This window comes from Orbilia oligospora (assembly GCF_000225545.1).
Source record: "Orbilia oligospora ATCC 24927 unplaced genomic scaffold scaffold00043, whole genome shotgun sequence".
In the NCBI taxonomy this organism is placed as follows: Eukaryota; Fungi; Ascomycota; class Orbiliomycetes; order Orbiliales; family Orbiliaceae; genus Orbilia; species Orbilia oligospora.
The window spans coordinates 1,143,667-1,162,454 of record NW_011645600.1 but is presented as its reverse complement, the minus strand read 5'-3'; the positions used below and the strand labels follow the sequence as shown (position 1 = coordinate 1,162,454).

The 18,788-nt window shown below is 44.5% G+C and overlaps 8 protein-coding genes across 8 annotated transcripts; 2 read left to right on the top strand and 6 right to left on the bottom strand.

The window, feature by feature from the left end:
- Positions 1-2,931: 2,931 nt before the first annotated feature.
- On the top strand, positions 2,932-4,584 carry AOL_s00043g359 (uncharacterized protein; the record flags this gene model as incomplete). Its single annotated transcript, XM_011120845.1, has 1 exon — positions 2,932-4,584. One exon carries the CDS (start codon positions 2,932-2,934, stop codon positions 4,582-4,584), a length of 1,653 nt encoding a protein of 550 aa, XP_011119147.1.
- Positions 4,585-5,185: 601 nt separating this feature from the next.
- On the bottom strand, positions 5,186-6,832 carry AOL_s00043g358 (uncharacterized protein; the record flags this gene model as incomplete). The annotated part of the gene is made up of 1 exon (XM_011120844.1): positions 5,186-6,832. One exon carries the CDS (start codon positions 6,830-6,832, stop codon positions 5,186-5,188), a length of 1,647 nt encoding a protein of 548 aa, XP_011119146.1.
- Positions 6,833-8,181: 1,349 nt separating this feature from the next.
- AOL_s00043g357 (uncharacterized protein) lies at positions 8,182-9,662 on the bottom strand (the record flags this gene model as incomplete). Its single annotated transcript, XM_011120843.1, has 3 exons — positions 8,182-8,914; positions 9,296-9,571; positions 9,643-9,662. The coding sequence occupies 3 exons, from the start codon at positions 9,660-9,662 to the stop codon at positions 8,182-8,184; spliced, it is 1,029 nt and encodes a 342-aa protein (XP_011119145.1).
- A 498-nt stretch (positions 9,663-10,160) lies between these two features.
- AOL_s00043g356 (uncharacterized protein) lies at positions 10,161-11,233 on the bottom strand (the record flags this gene model as incomplete). Its single annotated transcript, XM_011120842.1, has 2 exons — positions 10,161-11,008; positions 11,113-11,233. 2 exons carry the CDS (start codon positions 11,231-11,233, stop codon positions 10,161-10,163), a joined length of 969 nt encoding a protein of 322 aa, XP_011119144.1.
- An 896-nt stretch (positions 11,234-12,129) lies between these two features.
- AOL_s00043g355 (uncharacterized protein) lies at positions 12,130-13,155 on the bottom strand (the record flags this gene model as incomplete). Its single annotated transcript, XM_011120841.1, has 3 exons — positions 12,130-12,763; positions 12,823-13,068; positions 13,136-13,155. 3 exons carry the CDS (start codon positions 13,153-13,155, stop codon positions 12,130-12,132), a joined length of 900 nt encoding a protein of 299 aa, XP_011119143.1.
- A 767-nt stretch (positions 13,156-13,922) lies between these two features.
- On the bottom strand, positions 13,923-15,001 carry AOL_s00043g354 (uncharacterized protein; the record flags this gene model as incomplete). Its single annotated transcript, XM_011120840.1, has 3 exons — positions 13,923-14,616; positions 14,724-14,795; positions 14,982-15,001. The coding sequence occupies 3 exons, from the start codon at positions 14,999-15,001 to the stop codon at positions 13,923-13,925; spliced, it is 786 nt and encodes a 261-aa protein (XP_011119142.1).
- A 592-nt stretch (positions 15,002-15,593) lies between these two features.
- Positions 15,594-16,702, bottom strand: AOL_s00043g353 (uncharacterized protein; the record flags this gene model as incomplete). Its single annotated transcript, XM_011120839.1, has 3 exons — positions 15,594-16,284; positions 16,380-16,568; positions 16,680-16,702. 3 exons carry the CDS (start codon positions 16,700-16,702, stop codon positions 15,594-15,596), a joined length of 903 nt encoding a protein of 300 aa, XP_011119141.1.
- Positions 16,703-17,552: 850 nt separating this feature from the next.
- On the top strand, positions 17,553-18,624 carry AOL_s00043g352 (uncharacterized protein; the record flags this gene model as incomplete). Its single annotated transcript, XM_011120838.1, has 2 exons — positions 17,553-17,566; positions 17,835-18,624. 2 exons carry the CDS (start codon positions 17,553-17,555, stop codon positions 18,622-18,624), a joined length of 804 nt encoding a protein of 267 aa, XP_011119140.1.
- Between the last annotated feature and the right edge of the window lie 164 nt (positions 18,625-18,788).

The window sequence follows — 18,788 nt, the reverse complement described above, 5'->3', positions numbered from 1 at the left end:
CTCCTATCTTTTCCTTATTGGAGTTGGGCTCCGGCCTATGGTCCCACATTTGAGACGACCACTTACTTTCGCGATTTTACGAATAAAGATCCCCTCGAAACCTTTCAACGCCCTTCACGACCGACTGTTAATGAGAATAATTAGCGTTGGTATTGCTAAATGAGGTACAAATATTCAACCTCATATTTGTGTTCTTTCCACTTTCTTCTTTCCCTATTTTTAGGGGGTGTATTCTTAGTGGTGGGTGGGGGAGGCTACCATCTCTCTGTAGCTAGCTTGTCTTTTTTTTAACGTTTCTTCAATCTCAGATAAGGAAGATAGATTTGCTGTGCTGCTCAAAAGGGTATGGAAACTAGCTGGGTGGAGGAGGATTTTGGGATAGAACTTACGAAATTAACTTTACAATGTCAAAAAAGAATTCCATTAACGTTTAAAATCTCATGGTGTTCTGGTTTATGCCTTGTGTATTCGGTGAGCTTGATGGCTTTTTAATGCTAATGAACCAGGGACATAGTATCTCCAGTCTAGCTTTTGCTGTGGAATTATGAGTTGATTTAATTTTGCTGGAGCCGCTTTAACGTATGAAGAACCGTGGCTGTAAATACGTATAAGTCGAGGATGAAACTTTGCCAACGTCTAAAAGTTGGAGCTCTCACGCCTTGCTAGCCTTATAAGCTTACAAAGAGGATCGATTCCCAGGCTTTTGGTTTTTAATTATTATCAACATTGAAAATCATGTCAGTTCCAGCTTTGGGGAAAATCAGTGTTTAACTGTTTATTGCTTTGCTTCAACTTATTAGACTAAACATATATTTTTACATTAAATATACACTCGACTGAGGAATATTCAATGCCGTATTAAACGACCTCACTATTATAGGAAGTTTCTAGAGTTTGCTAGTAATGAGTGTATGTAAACATTACAGGATTTAATCAGGCCGCGTAGACTAGTCACGACAGCTTCGCCGTCTAATATAATGTATATGGGTTGGACCACAACAATTTAGCATGTTGCATTCTTGAAACAGGAAGTTTTGGTATAACTTTGGTTCCAACATTGGAGGCCAATGTTCTCGACTTTTAACGTTGCATGAAACGGGCTCTTGGATATTAAGGGCCATGGAAGTTTGCAGTTTGAGTAGTATGTGTAAATTGCACTTCCATCATTACATTGGGGTAATATCTGATTTCAGACTTCGTGGTGCGAAATTGGGAATCTTGTTTATCTGTTTTAGGGCGTGGACCCCTTCTCTACGCTCGAGTTTTAAGTAAGTCCAGAGAGCCTTTTCTGCATAAATTCACGGGACCGGCTAGACTGGGATACACACATTTTGTTAATTTTTGATAACGGGAAGTTGTAGACAAAAAGTAAAATTTATCTAAAATGCCTTAGAAATCCAAAGCAGTCGAACTTCATCGTTCAAGCCAACTAGAATATACAGCAACTGACAGTTGAAATGTTGACACGTCATCGATTTGATATGTTGGACAACAGCCAACGGTGCCGGTCCGCGCCTCGAACTTTACAACGAAGATTCTCTAGAACCAAACATATAGAGGCAATGCTGTGTGTACACGATGTAGGAGAGATTGGCTTATCTCTAACATCCATATACGGAATGGTGTAAAAAAGGCGGCGGGGGAAAAATGCTTGTCATGTCAACTAAAACTTACCAACGCCTAGGGCACATGTATGTCAAGCATATGTTGGAATTCCCGAATATTCTATAAACGGCCATGAGATCTATAGATTCGAAACTCAACGATGAAATTCCAAATTACAATTTCGGAATAATTTGCACGAAACTGGTATTCTTGTGCCTCCCACGTGAAAATAAGTTACTTAGGGCTTCCTGCGGTTCCTTGTAGTAATCATAGCCATAAAAACCCGGCAAAGGAGTCAACATTCAACATTTATAATATGTTAATTGTTGGTTTCCTGTTATAATCTTTGCCACTATTGAATGATCTCTGACACTAATCTGTTTCAAAATGGTTGCTGCCTCGCCCAGAGTTTGTAGATGCTTTTGAGTTGGATGAGAGTAGTCTTAATCGTAAAGTTGGATCTCTTTAGAACTAGTACTTAGGCCATTCATAATACCATCTTTGATATACGTATATGGTAGATACACTCTTAAATCCGCGAACCGTGGCGTCCCAACCAGAGTCTGGAACGACTAAGACTATACCATTTCACATATGAAATTAATAGACGCAGCATAAAAATCGATGTACCGTATTACGGAACATACGCGCTATCCAAATGTTATAATTATATAAAGGTAGCGGCATAGACCATTTAACTAACCAAGCATCGTTGATTCTCTCACTTCCCTCTGCGCCATGCATAACCAAGATGTTGTGTTTTAAGCGGCGAAGAGGATATGTGGAAAGCACAAATTTGCTTTGCCTCTATACTAATGCTTCAGATTTATGTTCCTGGGTCGATTGAGCTCACAAGAGTGCATCTTCCCTGTTAATTCAATTGAGACCTTCGAAGTTGACCTTTTGCCGCCCGCGCAGGCGTATTGAAGAGTTGGAGGAGGTTTTCCCGGCTATAAGATACTTGGATAGGTCGCTTGATTTCATTTACATCCTTCATTCAGAGTTCATTCGATGTCCCACTAGTTATTTGCTACCAGAATAATCGTGCTAGGGGTTGCATCCTATTTCTTTCTTTCTTGTCCATTGAACTGGATCAATTTTCGGTAGTATTATTAGTCTAGTTATACCTAGCTCCTAGGTTTAAACTTAACAAGAGGGTTTTATTCATTTCAAAGCAGGGTTTCCTATTTTACATATCACAATCACTCCCACTTATAATTATATACACACTCTCGTTTTTATAAACCCTCTTCTTTGTTTTTAAAATTTGAAAGCCGAGAATAAGACCACCACACATTGCACGGGGCTATTTGTCAATCCTTCAAAATGGTTACAAGCAAGCTCCTTCTCGGGGCGATCCTCAGTTCAACCTCCGTCCTCGGAGCCTACATCCCGCACGCTCCGCGCGCTGAACCCTCAAAACCCCATACCACAAGTGGCATGGGTGGCTATCGCACCGTCTCTATTACTAGCGCGGGCAGTGTCGTATCCACCATGGTCTACAATAAAAGCATGACCATGCACGGAACTGGCACCGGTACCGGAGGCACATACATGCCCAGCATGACAGCATACCCAACCATGAAGCCTGGACATAACAAGACCAGCTCCATGAAGATGTCTTCATACATGGAAGATGAAGATGATGACATGGAAGAGACGTCTACCTACATGATGGGCGGCATGACGTCTACCTACGGTTTCGACGACATGGATGATATGACATCTACCATGATGGATGATGATATGGCTACCGCCTACCCGACCATGAACCCCAAGCATAATATGACAAAGTCCCACATGATGGATGATGATGATGATGAGGTTCCTACTCAGACCAAGTTGGCGGTTACTTTTACTGGAGTATCAAGCATGATGATGACTTCTACTATGATGGATGACGAGATGGAGACGGCTATGCCTACAACGGATTACGAGGATTATATGCCTTCTTCCACGGACGATGAGGATATGCCCGAAGAAACCAGTACCATGGAAGATGAATATATGCCTGAAAAAACCAGTACCATGGAAGATGATATGCCCGAGCCAACCAGCACCATGGAAGATGAATATATGCCTGAACAAACCAGCACCATGGAAGATGATATGCCCGAAGCAACGAGTACTATGGAGGATGAATATATGCCCGAAAAAACTAGCACCATGGAGGGCGAGGATATGCCTGAACAAACCAGCACCATGGCCTATGATGACATGCAATCTACCATGATGACTGAAATGTCTTCAACAATGGCCATGACAACCGAAATGCCTACCATGACTGCCATGTCCACCACTACCACCATGATGATGATGAGTATGCCCGCCAGTTCATCCGTCACCGCCACCCCAGTCGCAGCAATCCCCACCTCTCCACCCGTCAACATCTTCACCGACAAGTCCCGTTACCAATCCTACTCTAAAATCCCCCAAGACCAACTAGTCTACATCTCCAACCACATCTTCGAAGAAGTTGACAAGTGGGGTAAGATCAAGTTGACTGCTAACGCTGAGCTTCAAAACAGCATGGTCGCCGGAAAAGCATGGTTCGAGAAGGAGAAGGAAAAGAACGGAAAGGACTCCATTTGTACCGCACCAGCTTATACAGGCGGTGAACCTCAGGACACACTGATCTACTGCAATAAGGAGAGTAGATATGGTATTAGAATCAATAACTTGATGGACGCTGCTTGGAGTGAAACTTGTTGGGATATCGTTAATAATGCGGTTTGGTTGTCCCAAGCTATTACCAGCGGTAACGTTGGAATTCCTGAAGGTGAAGTACCGGAGTATTATATGACCGCGAATAACCCTATTCCAACGAGGTTCTTCCAACATAAAGAAATCCAGGTTACTGAAGGAAGACCATGGAATGTCACTGGTCAAGTCTTTAAGGGTGGTAATCCATTACGAATGGCTTATATTACTCTTGAGAACCCAGGGTGCCCAGACGCCTGGAAGAATGCTGAGGCGTAAGTTTACAGGGGTGATTGATATACGCTAGATTTAGAAAGCGGAGTACTCTGGGTGGGAAATTTTGAAGGAAAAGTTTGTTTTACGTGTTAAAGGTAGCGCGGTGTAAGTTAGCCGTACGTGTCTCTCGGGTGACTGGCCTGAATGGGAAAGAGATAGTGCGGAAGAAAACTGTGAAAGACATGCATGCAACATATTTCTGTACTCTGGAGTTTTCTCGCCGAACCCATTGCAATATTGGTTATTTTGTTCGTTATTTTCCTTGCGAGTCTTTTGTGCATTCTGCTCTCCTGAAGTTTCTGTTAAACAATCATCCTTTGTAGATATATTCTTAATTTGACTGTCAAGTTCCTAGTTTAAGTTCCGTCTTAATATTGTTCGTGATATTAATCGTGTTTTAGATTTTCACTTTGAATCGCAGGTATTTACGAGTACAAGACAGGAAATTAGGTAGATACTAAAATTCTCAGCAGAATTAGTTCATTAAACTTTAGACATCAGATCTCTAACTACATATTTGACACCCACTCAAAGCAGCATCAATGAGCTATACTAAATGTTAAACGGCGTCGATGCAATCGCATAAAAAGAGAACACATTTCATCTAAAAGTTTCTCCAGAGCCTCTTCAAGAAGCTGTCATTCGGATTGAGACCTTGGTTCCTATATTCGGCATTATAATCCGTAGTCTCATGCTCCAAAGTCTTCTTCGCATTATCAAGATCCAATCTTCTTCCATCATCAAGGTTGATATCCTCCAAATTCCAGTAGGTAGTTTTGTTCCACCACTTGAACACAAAGAAAATGATAGGGAAAAGCGGGAGCAAAATATACGCATCTACAAAATTTGCGGCATCGAAGGGGGAAAGGGTACTCCATCCCTGTACCAAAGCAAGAAAGACATTGGCAAAGACGCCAAAGTATGCGTTCCACGGGTATCCGAAGGACTTGAATGGCAATTCCTCCAAACTTCGACCTTGTTTAGCCCATGCGGATCTAAACCTAATATGGATAAAACTAATAGCGCCCCAAACTAAAAAGGTTGAGACACCGGAAAGATTAACGATGTAACCGTAGGCTTTTCCGGCGCCCGTGGAGACGTTCATCATGGATAGTGCGCCGAAAAGGTTCGAGAAGACAATGGCGGCTACTGGGACACCCCGGTCATTAGTCCATCCGAGGAACCTTGGTGCTTTTCCGTCTTGGGCCATGAAAAGGACAGTACGGGAGGCGATATAGATGGAGGCGTTGACAGCGGACAAACAGGTGACGAAGATAAAGGTATTGATGAGGTGGACACCACCTTCCCATCCGGCATTCTGAATGGCAATGGTCATTGGGGACTTTAGCGCTCGAGACTTTCCGTTCGCAAGACCGTCGGCGTTCCATGGGCAGACGAGGCCGAAGAAGAAGGCGGAACCCATGTAGATGAAGACAATACGCCAGAAGACTTGACGAATCGCCAATGGGACGGCCTTAGAGGGGTTCTTGGTTTCGGTGGCTGCAACGGCAACTGACTCGACACCGGCGTAGAAGGTAGAACAGAAGACAAAGACGGTAGCAACGCCTCTGAAGCCATTTGCGAAGGCGCCGGGATCGTTCCAATATCTGAAGCCGAGTGGCTCTGCTTGGCCAATGAGACCTCCAGAGGCGTAGATTATCGCAAAGAAAAAGAATGCGACGAGACCAGTCAGCTTGATCAGTGCAAGCCAGAACTCAGCCTCGCCGAAAGCCTCAACTCCTAGCAATTGGAATGCAGTAAACGCGAACCAGAAGATTAAGAAGTAGCCCCATAATGGAACTTTGTCAGACCAGAAGACCATAATTGAAGAAATAGCATTGTATTCGTTGGCGAGGACTGCAACCCAGATGATAAAATAATTCCAACCGACCGCTGCCCCAAAAGCTCGATCGACAAAGCGATCAGCAAGTTTGGTAAAGGCACCACCGGAGGGATAAAGAGTCGTAAGTTCTCCAAGAGACTGCATGATACTGAAGGCAATTATACCAATGACACCAAAGCCAATGATTAACGCAGCTGGACCACCGGAAGCCAAAGCGCCACCGGATCCAACGAGAAGACCGGGTCCAATGATACCAGCGAGGGCCATCATAGACAAGTGCCTAGTCTTGAGACCACGCTTGACACCCGATTCGGGGTCAATTGCGTCTGCGTCTGCCACGACATGCTGGTCAGCGGTACCAACAGCGGCGGAGCCGTGTTTGTTATCTATATCATCTGAGGATACCATCTTGAGCACTATCGGCAACGGGGGTCGATGTTCGCCTTTTTTTGTGTAACTTTCGACCGTCCGAACTCTAATGAAAGATTAGAGCCGTAAAGCTGTTAAAGCTGCAGAGCTGTAGAGTCGTAAGAGGAGCTGGGAGGGTTCCGATTGAACCATGAGCAGGTTGACTGCTGCATGGACCCCTTCTATACTTTATACTTTTCGAAAGTGTCCCCCCCATCTCCCAAGCTAGGTTTCTGACTTCCTCTTCGTCCAGGTTATCTTGCCTCTTCCCCTCTTATCAGTTAGCTTTTTTTTAATCTATTTTTCTTAATTTTCGCAACAACAAGGGCCTGCATACATCTCATGCACTCTCGGTTGGAGCCAAAGCAAGTGGGTCCTTTCCTTTCCCATGTGGTCGGTCGACGTTAGCACGCGTATAATATAGGTCCCCGTTGTGGATTTTAGCGTGGGGAAGCGGTACCGCAATTCGTATCCCTGTGGCCCATACAAAATGCTGCTTCATGACGCCATACCGAACTAAAAGCACACAAAGAACCAAACTGGGCAACGAAACGGTGAAAAATCTGTCAAAGTGGTCTCAGACGGTGCCCGTTCTGAGTACAACTTTACAACCTGACCACCGCGCATTACGTGAAAAGATCTTTAGCATTGACATCCTTAAGTAATCCAGAAGGCTGGAAAGCCAAAAAATGCGAATGCGAATGGAATGTTGGTAGTTTGTCAGTTAACAGCTTCCCGGGTTTTGCATTCGGAGCTGGGACTGGGAGAAGGGAGGGCTTGAATTTGGCGAACGTCGGTATTGGTTACCTAGGTAGTAATGTTAATTGACCATGGTCATGTCCATGTCCTCGGTGCTGGCCGAATCGAATCCAATCGTAATCTTCGTTATCAAGATCATGTGGTCCAACGGATGCATCTCCTGTTGACGCTGACTCTGTGACTGGCCGCCACCGAACTCCAAGATCCGTCGCGTGATTTGAGGCTTGAATTTGGCAACCTAGTCAGCCGGCTTAGACATAATTTAACATTCATATCGGTGCCGTGGATTGCATTGCATATTCGAAGATGGCCGAATTGGGGGCACACTACACGCCAGTTAAGTTATGTTGGATACTGTTGGAAAGTCTTGGACAACGCATTTTACCTTGGAAAATGCAGGCAAAGCATTTCCAGGCATGCAAGATATACCAACAAGCCTTTGCTTGGTTAATCTTGCGCCTCCTCTTCACAATCCTTCATAATACAAAAGAAAAAGAAAAATTATATTTCTTGGACAGTTTTAGGTTACTTGGAAGATATGCTGGAAGAGAACGAGCGGGGTCCTTGGGCTATATATAAACATAGTAGTGTCAGGATAGTATACAGGGAGCGTGCTTGACAGGCTCGTGCTCATCGGAGCTCTGCTGGACAAAGAACAAAACATCCGCAGCAAAATCTGACAATGAGCGATGAACTGTCATAAAAGACGGTTCCTTTCGCAGTTGGTCAAGATGTCGTGCTGAAACAAAAGCTAGAAGCTTGCGGAAGTTATCCTGTGGAACCCGACTTCCGACTGCTCCAATCGTTTGAGGCTCATCATGAGAGACTATAACAAAATCCATCTGCAGGTCTAGCTCTTCTAGTACGCTTTGCATTAAAACCCCTTCTTCGGTGTCTGCACTGTATGTATTCTCGTAGACAAATTCTATAGTTTCGGGTAAGATCGATAGGTTGGCCTGAATTGTAGATTTGTCTTTAGAATTACACAGTGCTTTCGCTTGTTTGACTGCGAAATCCTGGAGGTCGTCGCACATAACTCTCGATGCGAAGACATAGACAGCGGCGTCAATCGATAATAGCGGCAGGTTCTTATCGTTGTCATAGATGTAGTATCCGAAGTAGCACCACTGTATAAACCGGTCAAAGGCTATTTTCGTATCGACCTCAAGGCCTAGGGAGACTTCTCGTGTTTGTGATTCGAGCATTTTAATCTCTAGCATCCTTTGGAAATAAAGGCTTTCCGCCAAAAGGAGACTTTCGTGGATGTTGTATTTGATGTTCTCCTTGGTGAGATGGATGGTCACGATGCCTGACTGGGAAAATCTATAAGATTACATTAGATGGGTTAGAGGTTATATAGCACGTTACATAAATATTCCTAGCCGCATTTAGCTTTGAGACCAGTATACCAGGCGCAGATGAGGGTGAGAACCATCCCGCGCCTGGTCTTAAGGTTAGGACTGGTCTCGTTGGTACCAGACAACACGAAGTACAGTTAGGACCATATCATTCGATTGATAAAGTTGCTTCGCATGTGGTCTTGCTTTGGGGTGCTTTGGACATAGCAGCGCTGGTGTCTCAAGTTTTGTGTTGTGGGAACCTTGCGGCTCTGCACATTCACCCAGCTCGAAGACAAGAATCGAAAGACAAAGCCTCAAGGCGGGCCTGGCACACGCGGACTAAAAGGTGGCTGGGATAACGTACTTTTCAAAGTTGACTTGATTGCCAGGTGAAGTTCCTCTGAGCCTCACAAACGAGTCCCAACAGCTCTTCCCCTCTTCAGGGATCGTTTTATCCATTTTAGGTGCATCATCGAGGCAGTCGTGCTGGTAGGTCTTGCAGTCAGACGACTTTTCCTTCGAACTCCGATCCCGAAGATTCTCGCCCGAGGCCTCAAAGCTACGAAGTCTGCAGGTATGGCATCTATCACAAGCTGAGCATCTACAGTCCTGCTTACAGAACTTGCAGAAGCGAGAGCAACTACCATGTTTGCATGTTAGGTTGACGTAACCATCAGAAAGAAATAAACCCTAAGGAATCGAGAAACATACCGTGTGTATCCCCGAACCATTTTTGATACCGCATATACGTACTGGCTTGGGGCAGGTTTTCTTAAAGATAGGAAGGAAAGTTAACTGTTTTTAGATCCTAGCAATATATTAATACTGATGGTAAGCGCGACGTCGCGTCGGGATCTGAAACCGATGGAATTGTATGAGCCTCGGGGCTGGGCACGAATTTTATCAGCCTCGTATCCAAAAGTGTATAAGAAACCTAAGCGACTTGTACAAATGTATGGGATTTCTCCTATAACTTCTAAGACATGAAGCAGTTTAAGGCCAGCTTAGGCTTACATTAACTACGTTAACTTTTAGCTTGGGAAATAGTAGTATTTCAATAAGGTCATTAGACGATACGAATAGCATCCGGTCCCGAGGGTCGACTACTATAAAATTGCAAAGGGGAATACTCATCAATGCATTGCGAATTTAAATGCTATGGCAAGGCGATATGAACAGTTCAAAAATCAATAACAAATAACTCGAAAAGTGTAAGTTTTGAAAAGTGTCTAAGTCTCTTCGAGTGGGAATTCAACCATTCGAAACTTAATCCTTAGGATCCCGTTCTCATCAGTACTGATATCCCCCCCAGGTCGCACGAATAAAATCAAGTCGGAACTAAAGTCGGGTAATGAACGGTGTAATCTCATGAAGGACGGAGATGCTCGAAATTTTTCCAAATGGGTCGCAGAATATGCTGCCAAAAGCATTCTAAACCCATCTCGAACAATATCATCTCCCGCGGAACTTTTTGGCACCTTTGGAACAGACTCTTTTGTGCTTGAAGCCGTTACCGTAGCATGTTGCCATTGCACTTGACCAAAAAGGGAGCTCGGAATCATCTCTCCCATTCGGGGGTTGGGCCCGGGAGCGGATGGCACTGGCTTCAGATTCTCGATCCCGAAAACCACAGCAGCACTACGGTCCGAAGTATGGTTATACACCAAAGTAATGACCTGATCAAAAATTTCAAGTAGCTTATCTGCGTCTCCAGACGAGGTGGGGAAGGGTTTTTGACAGATTGAAGTTGCCTTTCTTAATGCCATCGCTTTCAAGCGTTGGCATCGAGTCCGCTCCGCAAAGACGTAAACTTGGGCATGCAGTTGGAAGTTTTTGGGGATGCTATCCTTCTCGGAGTAATCTCCAACATAGCAATATTCGAGAAATGCCCCAACTGCATCAGGTATATCCACCTCCGGGTCGTCCAGTTCTACAGTTCCGGTCTGCGATTCCACCAGTTTGGACGAACTAAGACAACTAAAATACTCACTATGCCGTTCGAGAGCTGTTTTGTGGGCCCAATAGGTATCTCCTGACGGTATCTGGATCTTGATAACGCCATCTTTTAATATTGAGTCTATATATATACACGGGATCTCAAGCCTTTTGTTAGCAGTACTCTTATAACTTCATTTATAACTGGCAGATATAAAAACCCCATTGCAGTAGGTAGGAACTTACCGAATACTGCACCAGTAGAATTCAATGAGGCGTCCCGGACATACGTATTCTCGGAGGAGCAGTCATGTTTTAATTCGTCGCATGATGGAACATGTTCAGTCCTTGTAATGACATCCCCCATTTTAAAGGTTATGGTACGTGGGGGGCATGTGTGACACATTGTACACCGGTCACATAAACAATCATTTTGACATTTCTTGCAAAAGCTTGGACAGCTTGTTATTCGTACGCAAATATCATGTTAGAATTTTTGTGAGAGGACAAAATGACGGGGGGTTTCCACATGCATACCTGGAGTGTCCACGAACCATAGCGCTCTATATATATATATGTGCACCGGTCTGATTCGAACAAATCTTGGACAAGACTGGGTTGTTTTAAGATTGCTGATAAGATAAGGAGTAAATCTAAGTCGACTATCGAAGATAGGTGTCACGGATTATATTAAGGTAATCGTTCATCTAGAGACCTCGAGGAGACGGTATTGCGATATATATAAATGCCATATGTCGAATTGTTCTTGACTTAAGGTCATTTAATATTTGCTTCATGACCAAGATCTATAAATTTCGTACTCATAGGGTCTCAGGCACGCTGGCACCATGCTCCAGGCTCCCTTAGTCTGGGGTCAGGCTTCCAAAAGTTGCCTGAAATCTTCGAGTTCAAGCCTGCTCAAAATGCAACGCCCAGGCACAGTAGTGTGCCAAGGCGGGTGCCAAGAGCCTTGCGATGTTACACGAATCGATCGCGACACTAGCTCTGAGCCAAGTACCGGTACGGTACCCTCGCGAGTTAACGTTCGCTGGGCCCCCAAGCTGGCATTTGAAAGCCCATAATATTCCATAGTTTTGTCCGGTTTCTCTTTTTATCTAATTTTTTATCTAATTTTTTATGAGCAATCTAGTTCTCATTTCGTATTTCAATATCTATCAAAGGTAAAGCAGAATGCTGTGATTCTCCATAAGCTAATTATTCGACAATATCTTCAAGCACGTACGCTACACTTGCTAAAGTCCCTCAAATCATCAAAGGCGGATTGCCCGGATTAACAAAAAGAATCAAATCCGCCATAAACTCCGGGCATTCCTGATAAGTCAATGCAACGGCCTCTTGTTTCCTCAATTCAACAAGATGAGTAGCCCAATACTTCGCCAGCAGTATTCGAAACCCATCTCTTACAACACCATCACAATTTGGCCACTTCTCCTTTGGGCTGGCTGGGAATTTTCCAGTATTTACGTCATGAGTATGGTTATAGATGATTAAAATAGTCTCCGTCATTTTCTCCGAGTTTGCCGAAGGTGTTGAAGTAAAGCAACGATGGCTGGCTTTGTGGAGGGCTGTTGTCTTTAGTCCCATACATTGTAGTCTTTCTGCGAGGATGTAGACTTTGGCGTGTAGATAGAGTGGTTCTGGATGATCTTTATCTTCGTAGCTATAGTCTTGCATATAGCAATATTGTGCGAAAAGTGCAAAGGTTTCTGCATCGATACCTTCGTCGAGCGTTACGGTTTTATCGTGGGATTCGGCCATCCCCGAGTTCACAATATTATTGAAGTATATCGACGCCGCGCAGAGGGCTTTGGTGTGGATATTAAACTCCTTTTTCTCGGGTCCCACGATTATGGCAAAGAAATCCGAGTTCATGGCGCTAAAGTGTATGTATATATTAGCAACTTAACAATCCCACAGTATCGATGTCCCACCAACCCTTGTAAAGTGATAGCATGATCCTTGCTCTTTAAATTCACAGTATCGCTCTGAGGCTGCGTCTCGCCTAAATCACAGCTATGTGATCGGTCATAGTTATCGCAGGCGATATTGTGGTCATTATCGCGCTGAGTACGTGTCTCAGGCAGACTGTCTAAGAGGTCTTTGTGTGGCCGGCATGTATGGCACCAGTCGCAGTTTCCACATATGCAATCGGATTTGCATTGTTGACAGAAGCGATAACAGCTAAAGATTTCTTAGTCTTAATCAACCGAGCTAGTGGGAGGGCTCCAATGGTCTAGGGAGTACATACTTTGGATACCCTCGTACCATAATGACTGATTGTGAGTGCTAACCAAGAACAACTGGTAGTACAACCGGCTGTAGCTTCAGTAGCTTAGGGTATTGTTTGATGTCAAAAGGTTGAATCTTGAACCGTGTTCCAACCTTTGAGGAGGGTTTATAGGCGAAAGAATTCAAAGCTCGCCCTGTTTATAATTTAAAAGGCAGCGTGGTCTGCTATCTCGTGCGCTTCTTAACCCGAGCTTTTATGCCCAACGAGAGCGACTCTGGCTAGTATGTAGTACTCGTGTTGCGAGTTGTGAGTTGTGAGTTGTTCTAAACGGGCTGTATCGAGCTTCAGGCTTGCCAAACTACAATACACGGAGTGGATTTCAAGGAAGAGAAGGATGTTTTGAAAGAACTAAAGAAGAGGTTTATCAACGTGAATGTATACATATGAATCGCGGAGTCACATGATAGCGAGTATAGAGGACAACCTCAGATGAGTTGGCCCTTCGGATGGATGAGTCAGGAGCTACTTAACGTGATTAGCTTGTAAATACGTAAACTGCAGTATGGTCCTACATGAGTCTCTTGGCTTGCAGCATAAACAGTCATACTTCAAAGGAAAAGTCATGGAATTACTATTTCGATTAATTGCAAAATTAAAAGTCTCTAACGTCTCATCCTATGTTAATTATTGGTCGTTCTAGCGTTATCTTATTAGCTATTGCATGCTGTGGGTTGGCAGGAAGTTTTGCCTAACACGCACGACATATTCAACAGTCACAGCGCCAAAAAACCAAACTAACACCTTTTTAAACAAACTGGAATGGATAAACCATGTTGCCATTCTTGTCGACTTGCATCTTTTCTCCAGAGCCAAGGAATAGGAGGAGGTCAGTTGCGAAATCAGAGCGGGTGCTGTGAATTCTAAGGAAATCCTGCTTTGTCTTCAATTCCGCGAGATGACAGCTGGAGATCTTAGCGAGCAACAACCTGAAAGGATCACGGATGATATACTCCACCAAACTTCCTTCTGTTTCTCCTCCCTTGCGTCCGGGGGGTCTTCCGGAATTAGGATCAACCGTGAAGCTATAGATCGTCGAAATCGCACGCGGAAGGCTAGCGATGACTCCGTTGTATCGGGATGCGGTATCGAAACTCCCAAGGCAGTATCTCGTGGCGCGTTTGACGGCCAATGCCTTGAGGTCTGTGCATTCCAATCTTTCGGCGAGAACATACACTTTGGCGTGAATGAAGAGTTGATCCAAGGCTCTCTTGTTGGGGACGATGTAGTTCTTGATGTATGCAAACTGAATGAACATCTCAAAGGCTTCGGGGTCATCAACTTTCTCTGTCAACGTGATATTCTGGATGTGAGAGTCCTTCGACTTCTGCAAGGTCTCCTTTTCAAAGAATGGTGACGCGCCACGGAAAGCATCGAGATGGACCCTGTACTTTCTTTTATTTTCTCCAACGAAAACAACGAGGATTCCAGATGCACAATGTCTATGGCCAATCCCAGCGGTTAGTACACACACACTATGTTAGAAAGAAGATAGAGACAGCTCAGGCTGATTACAAAGACGGGGAAGCAGTATTGACTGCTGACCTACCGGGGAAGTCTTTCAATCTCATTCCTAGCGTTAACATCAATCTCCAAGATCTCACAAAAGTGAACCAAATTTCTACAGCGAAAAGCAGATTTCAGCTCGGACCTAATGTCTTCGCAAGTATGACATCGTTTGCAATTGTCACATAGACAATCAAGTTTGCAAGTCGAGCAAAACTTAGAGCAGCTGGTAGATGGTTGATATCAGTCTCGGAACGGCGTGGACTTGGAAGGACCTCCAAAATGCAATGGTCTCACGTACTCAGTATGTCCTCTGACCATGATTGAAGGTTATTAGCCGTTGGCTTGGTTCCCTGTGGTGTTAGTAAGGAGTGGAAATAAGAATAGCAAAGAGCTAGATGGGGCTTGCAGATGGTGTCGAAGTCGAAGTTGTCGTGTAAGGATTCAGCTTGAAGGTGGGTGACGATTGGATTTTAAGCTATGTTATGATACTGTTCGAGTAAAAAGCTGGTCAATGGGTCAATGACATCGGTGTCAGGTGATTACACGTTTCAATTCGGCGTTGAATCTCCTACGTATTCTGGCTGAGCTAGAAATGAATTCATTTGGCGCTGACTTGAGCGCTTCTCCTGAAATTGAATTATGAAACCAACTGCACATACATAATAACAGAAACCTTTTGCAAAAATACAACGTGAAAGCCTAATTAATGTTGAAAAAACCAGAACCTATGAATAAAACTACCCGAATTGACCATGAAAAGCTCCTGGTAGCGCAAAAAAATACCATAATACTGTTGGTTACTGACCTACACTTACTAGTAAAGGGACTTGGAAGCATCTTGATGTCTGCTAGCTCACGACGTCTATATCCGAATGTGGTCCGGCGTCCAGGGGGTCTGAACGAGCAAGTTTTAGAACTCCAAGCAACCCTTGCCATCCGTTTTGAATCCAGCAGAAGCCCCAGTGAACAGAAGAACATCAGCGCTGAACGCAGGCTGATCCTGTAAAACACTCATGAAGGACTCGTTTCGGCGCAAACTGTCAATATTATGAGCAGCGAATTTAGCAAGGAGCATCCGAAACCCGTCTCTGCTGGTTGTCGTGATGGAAATTGCATCCTTATCCGCTGATTCCGTTACGGTAGATGGATACTTCCCGGTATTTGAGTCATATGTTGAATTGTAAATGATTGGAATAGTTTCTGGGAGGATGAATTGCAGGACCTTTATAAGGCTAGTAGCGGAAGTGTCTGTGATTGCTTTGGAACATAGCGAGGTTGCCTTCTTCAGGGCAAGGGATTTTAGTTCTAGAACTTCGAACTTTTCTGCGAAGACATAGACCATAGCGTGTACTTGAAGAGCGTCTTCTTTCTCACTATCGTCGTAACCGTATGTACCAAAATAACTGAACTGGATGAACAAGATGAAGGCGACATCGTTGTCGACTATGTCTTTGAATTCTATCGTCTTACTTGTCTTTTCTTTCATCTCGAGCTCAATGTGTTTTTTCATGACGGGGGAGGTCTGGCGAAGGGCTTCTGAGTGTATAAAATACTTTTTATCCTCGCCGATTTTGATAGTGTAGACTTCTGATACACAGTATCTACAGTATTCACATGTCAGCTCTAAGACGTAGTGAATGACGGTATTATATCATCTTTTATTGTACTACCCTAGACTAGATTTATAAAGACTTACTGTGCAAATCTATCTGAGGTTTCCCTCAGAAACTTTCCCACTGAACGACCATCAGGCCCAGTGCAATTATGGCGCCACGGATGATTCGTTCCTCCAGTGGTGTATGCTGCACTCGTCTGACAGCTGTGGCAGTAGTTACATTGCTCACAGGTACAGTCTAGTTTGCAGTTGTTACAATAGCGTGGGCAACTATTTGCAGCACTTTAGTGGGCCCAAGGCTTTTCTAATATCGCCAAATGCACTTGAAGACATAGAAAATTGTTCGTAATAACTTCGCGAAGTGTGAGCGTAACAACTTACCCTGGGACGCCTCGTTTAGTCATCTTAATATTGTTCGTATCAGGGTGCTCTGGATTTATGCCAGTAGCTCCTGTGATCCCCTTCTCTTTTTGGCGGTATTTTGAGTGACCGAGGATAAACTATCCCCAGACTAACAATACTCCTCCTTTCGTTTCGCGAACTTAGGGCTAGCGCTGGGGAGCAATGTTAACTCTTAACTAGGACTTGACGAGTTGAAATTGTTGTATTCTGAACAGGCTAGTCGAAATGAAAAATTCTACAGCGGTGTGTTGAAGAGACCCAGAAAATTCTCGTATCCAATTCCATTTGATCGGTGCGGGGTTCGCACTTAAGTACGCCAGGACGACATATGAGTAGGCACTGTTGAGGATCAGGCATCATTTGGCCTGTTCAGATCTTGAACCTGGTAGATTCAGGTTTCTGACGGTACGTTCCAGCCTTGTCTCGATACTCCGGGTTCATCCTCCCGCAATTCAATTCCCTGGGTTTCTCCTCTCTGCCAGACACTGCAAAGTGCACCAAAACTAGCGTTTCTCGGCAAGCGGTGCCACATATTTGCTGTGACACAAGGCTGAAGCGGGGTTAGCATCTTGAAAATCGAAATCAATTTCGTTCTTGCACGTGCAATACACTTTTACGCACCTTGCAAGGCTGAGGGTTTCCTTCAAATATGAGCTGCGGGGAAAGAAAGAAACAGTATTGATTGTTAGTCTAAATAGCGTTTAGATTTCTGTCCAGACTCTTGAACCTCAAAGGCTCCACCTACCCACTGAAAAGAGACTTGAACCTACTTAAATAGGTTCTCCAGATACATCTATTCGAAACTTCTCTGGGCCGCACGCCCGCTACACTGAACAGCACTAATCCACCACGATGGATCTTTCAGAGTAAGTGAAGTCACCCTGTGGGCTTGGTTCCTAAACAAAAAATGCCACAACAGCAACAAAATCGGCAGCGCAGGGATTCTCGCTATATCGTGCCTGAAAACTTGCGCTACCCCGGTACATGCATATGCCTACCCGAATTGCACGGCAGTAGATACCTCAAGAGCTTTGTGACCTAGGGCTTGGGAGGGGGGGCGTTTTTTTCTTTGTAGTCTTACTATCTTGAGTAAAGCAGCAGTTCACTCACAAATCTTACCCCTCTTTACAATAGAGTGCTGAAATCGCCCACGATCGCCCTGAAAGTGGGTCCATTGGACTCAGAAGATGTGGCAACTTACCATGTCCATGAATCCGTACTCATAAAATCTTCTCATTATTTCAAGCAAGTCTTGAACTCCAAATTTTCAGAAACAGTAAAGAGGGAAATAGCCCTATCCTCCCCAGTGGACACGCCACAAGCGTGCGAACTGTTCTTCGACTTCGCATATAAAGGGAAATGCGAACCCAAAACATTGAACCCGCTGCTATCCTACGGCGAAGCGTATCTTTTCGGGGAGAAGATACAAGCTATCGAGTTCAAAGAGTACATCTATACTCAGGCAAGAGCGGAAGCCGACCAAAAATTCAGAGATCTGGACTTCTTATTCAAGTCTATAAAACCCACGGATACCTTCTCCAAGCCACGGGCGGAACTACTCGACACATGGGGGTTATTGATCGAAATGATATACGAGGATACGTACGATAACAAGGAAGAAATTCTTAGCGCCGCAACCCCCTCAGATGCCGGAACACCGTTCAAGGATCACCTGGACAACGTCAAATCATGGCTAGAAACTTCGAAGCTCGATCCATTCCGTGGATTACTATCGCAGATTTCCGCTCAATACCCATTGGTCATAGCCAGCAATCCCCGAATTGTTGGATTAATCCGTTCCATCCCTGGATTCGCGGCGGATATTCTGAACTATCAATTGAAATCAGCGGTGGAGGAGGTCGAACAAAAGCATGTCTTTGAACTACCACATCTTTATGCCGTGACCCGGAAAAAATCGCCATAGTAAAGTGAAGGTGGTGGGTATTGGAAGGAACGAACGCTAGGAGGCACGTTCGCGGGATAAACTGGTCGCGTAACCAGCCGCCATAGGGGGAGGAGTGGCGAAATTGAAACAAAGGGACTCCTCCCTTTGTGGCGTCCGGGTGTGAGACCAGGACAAATTCATCT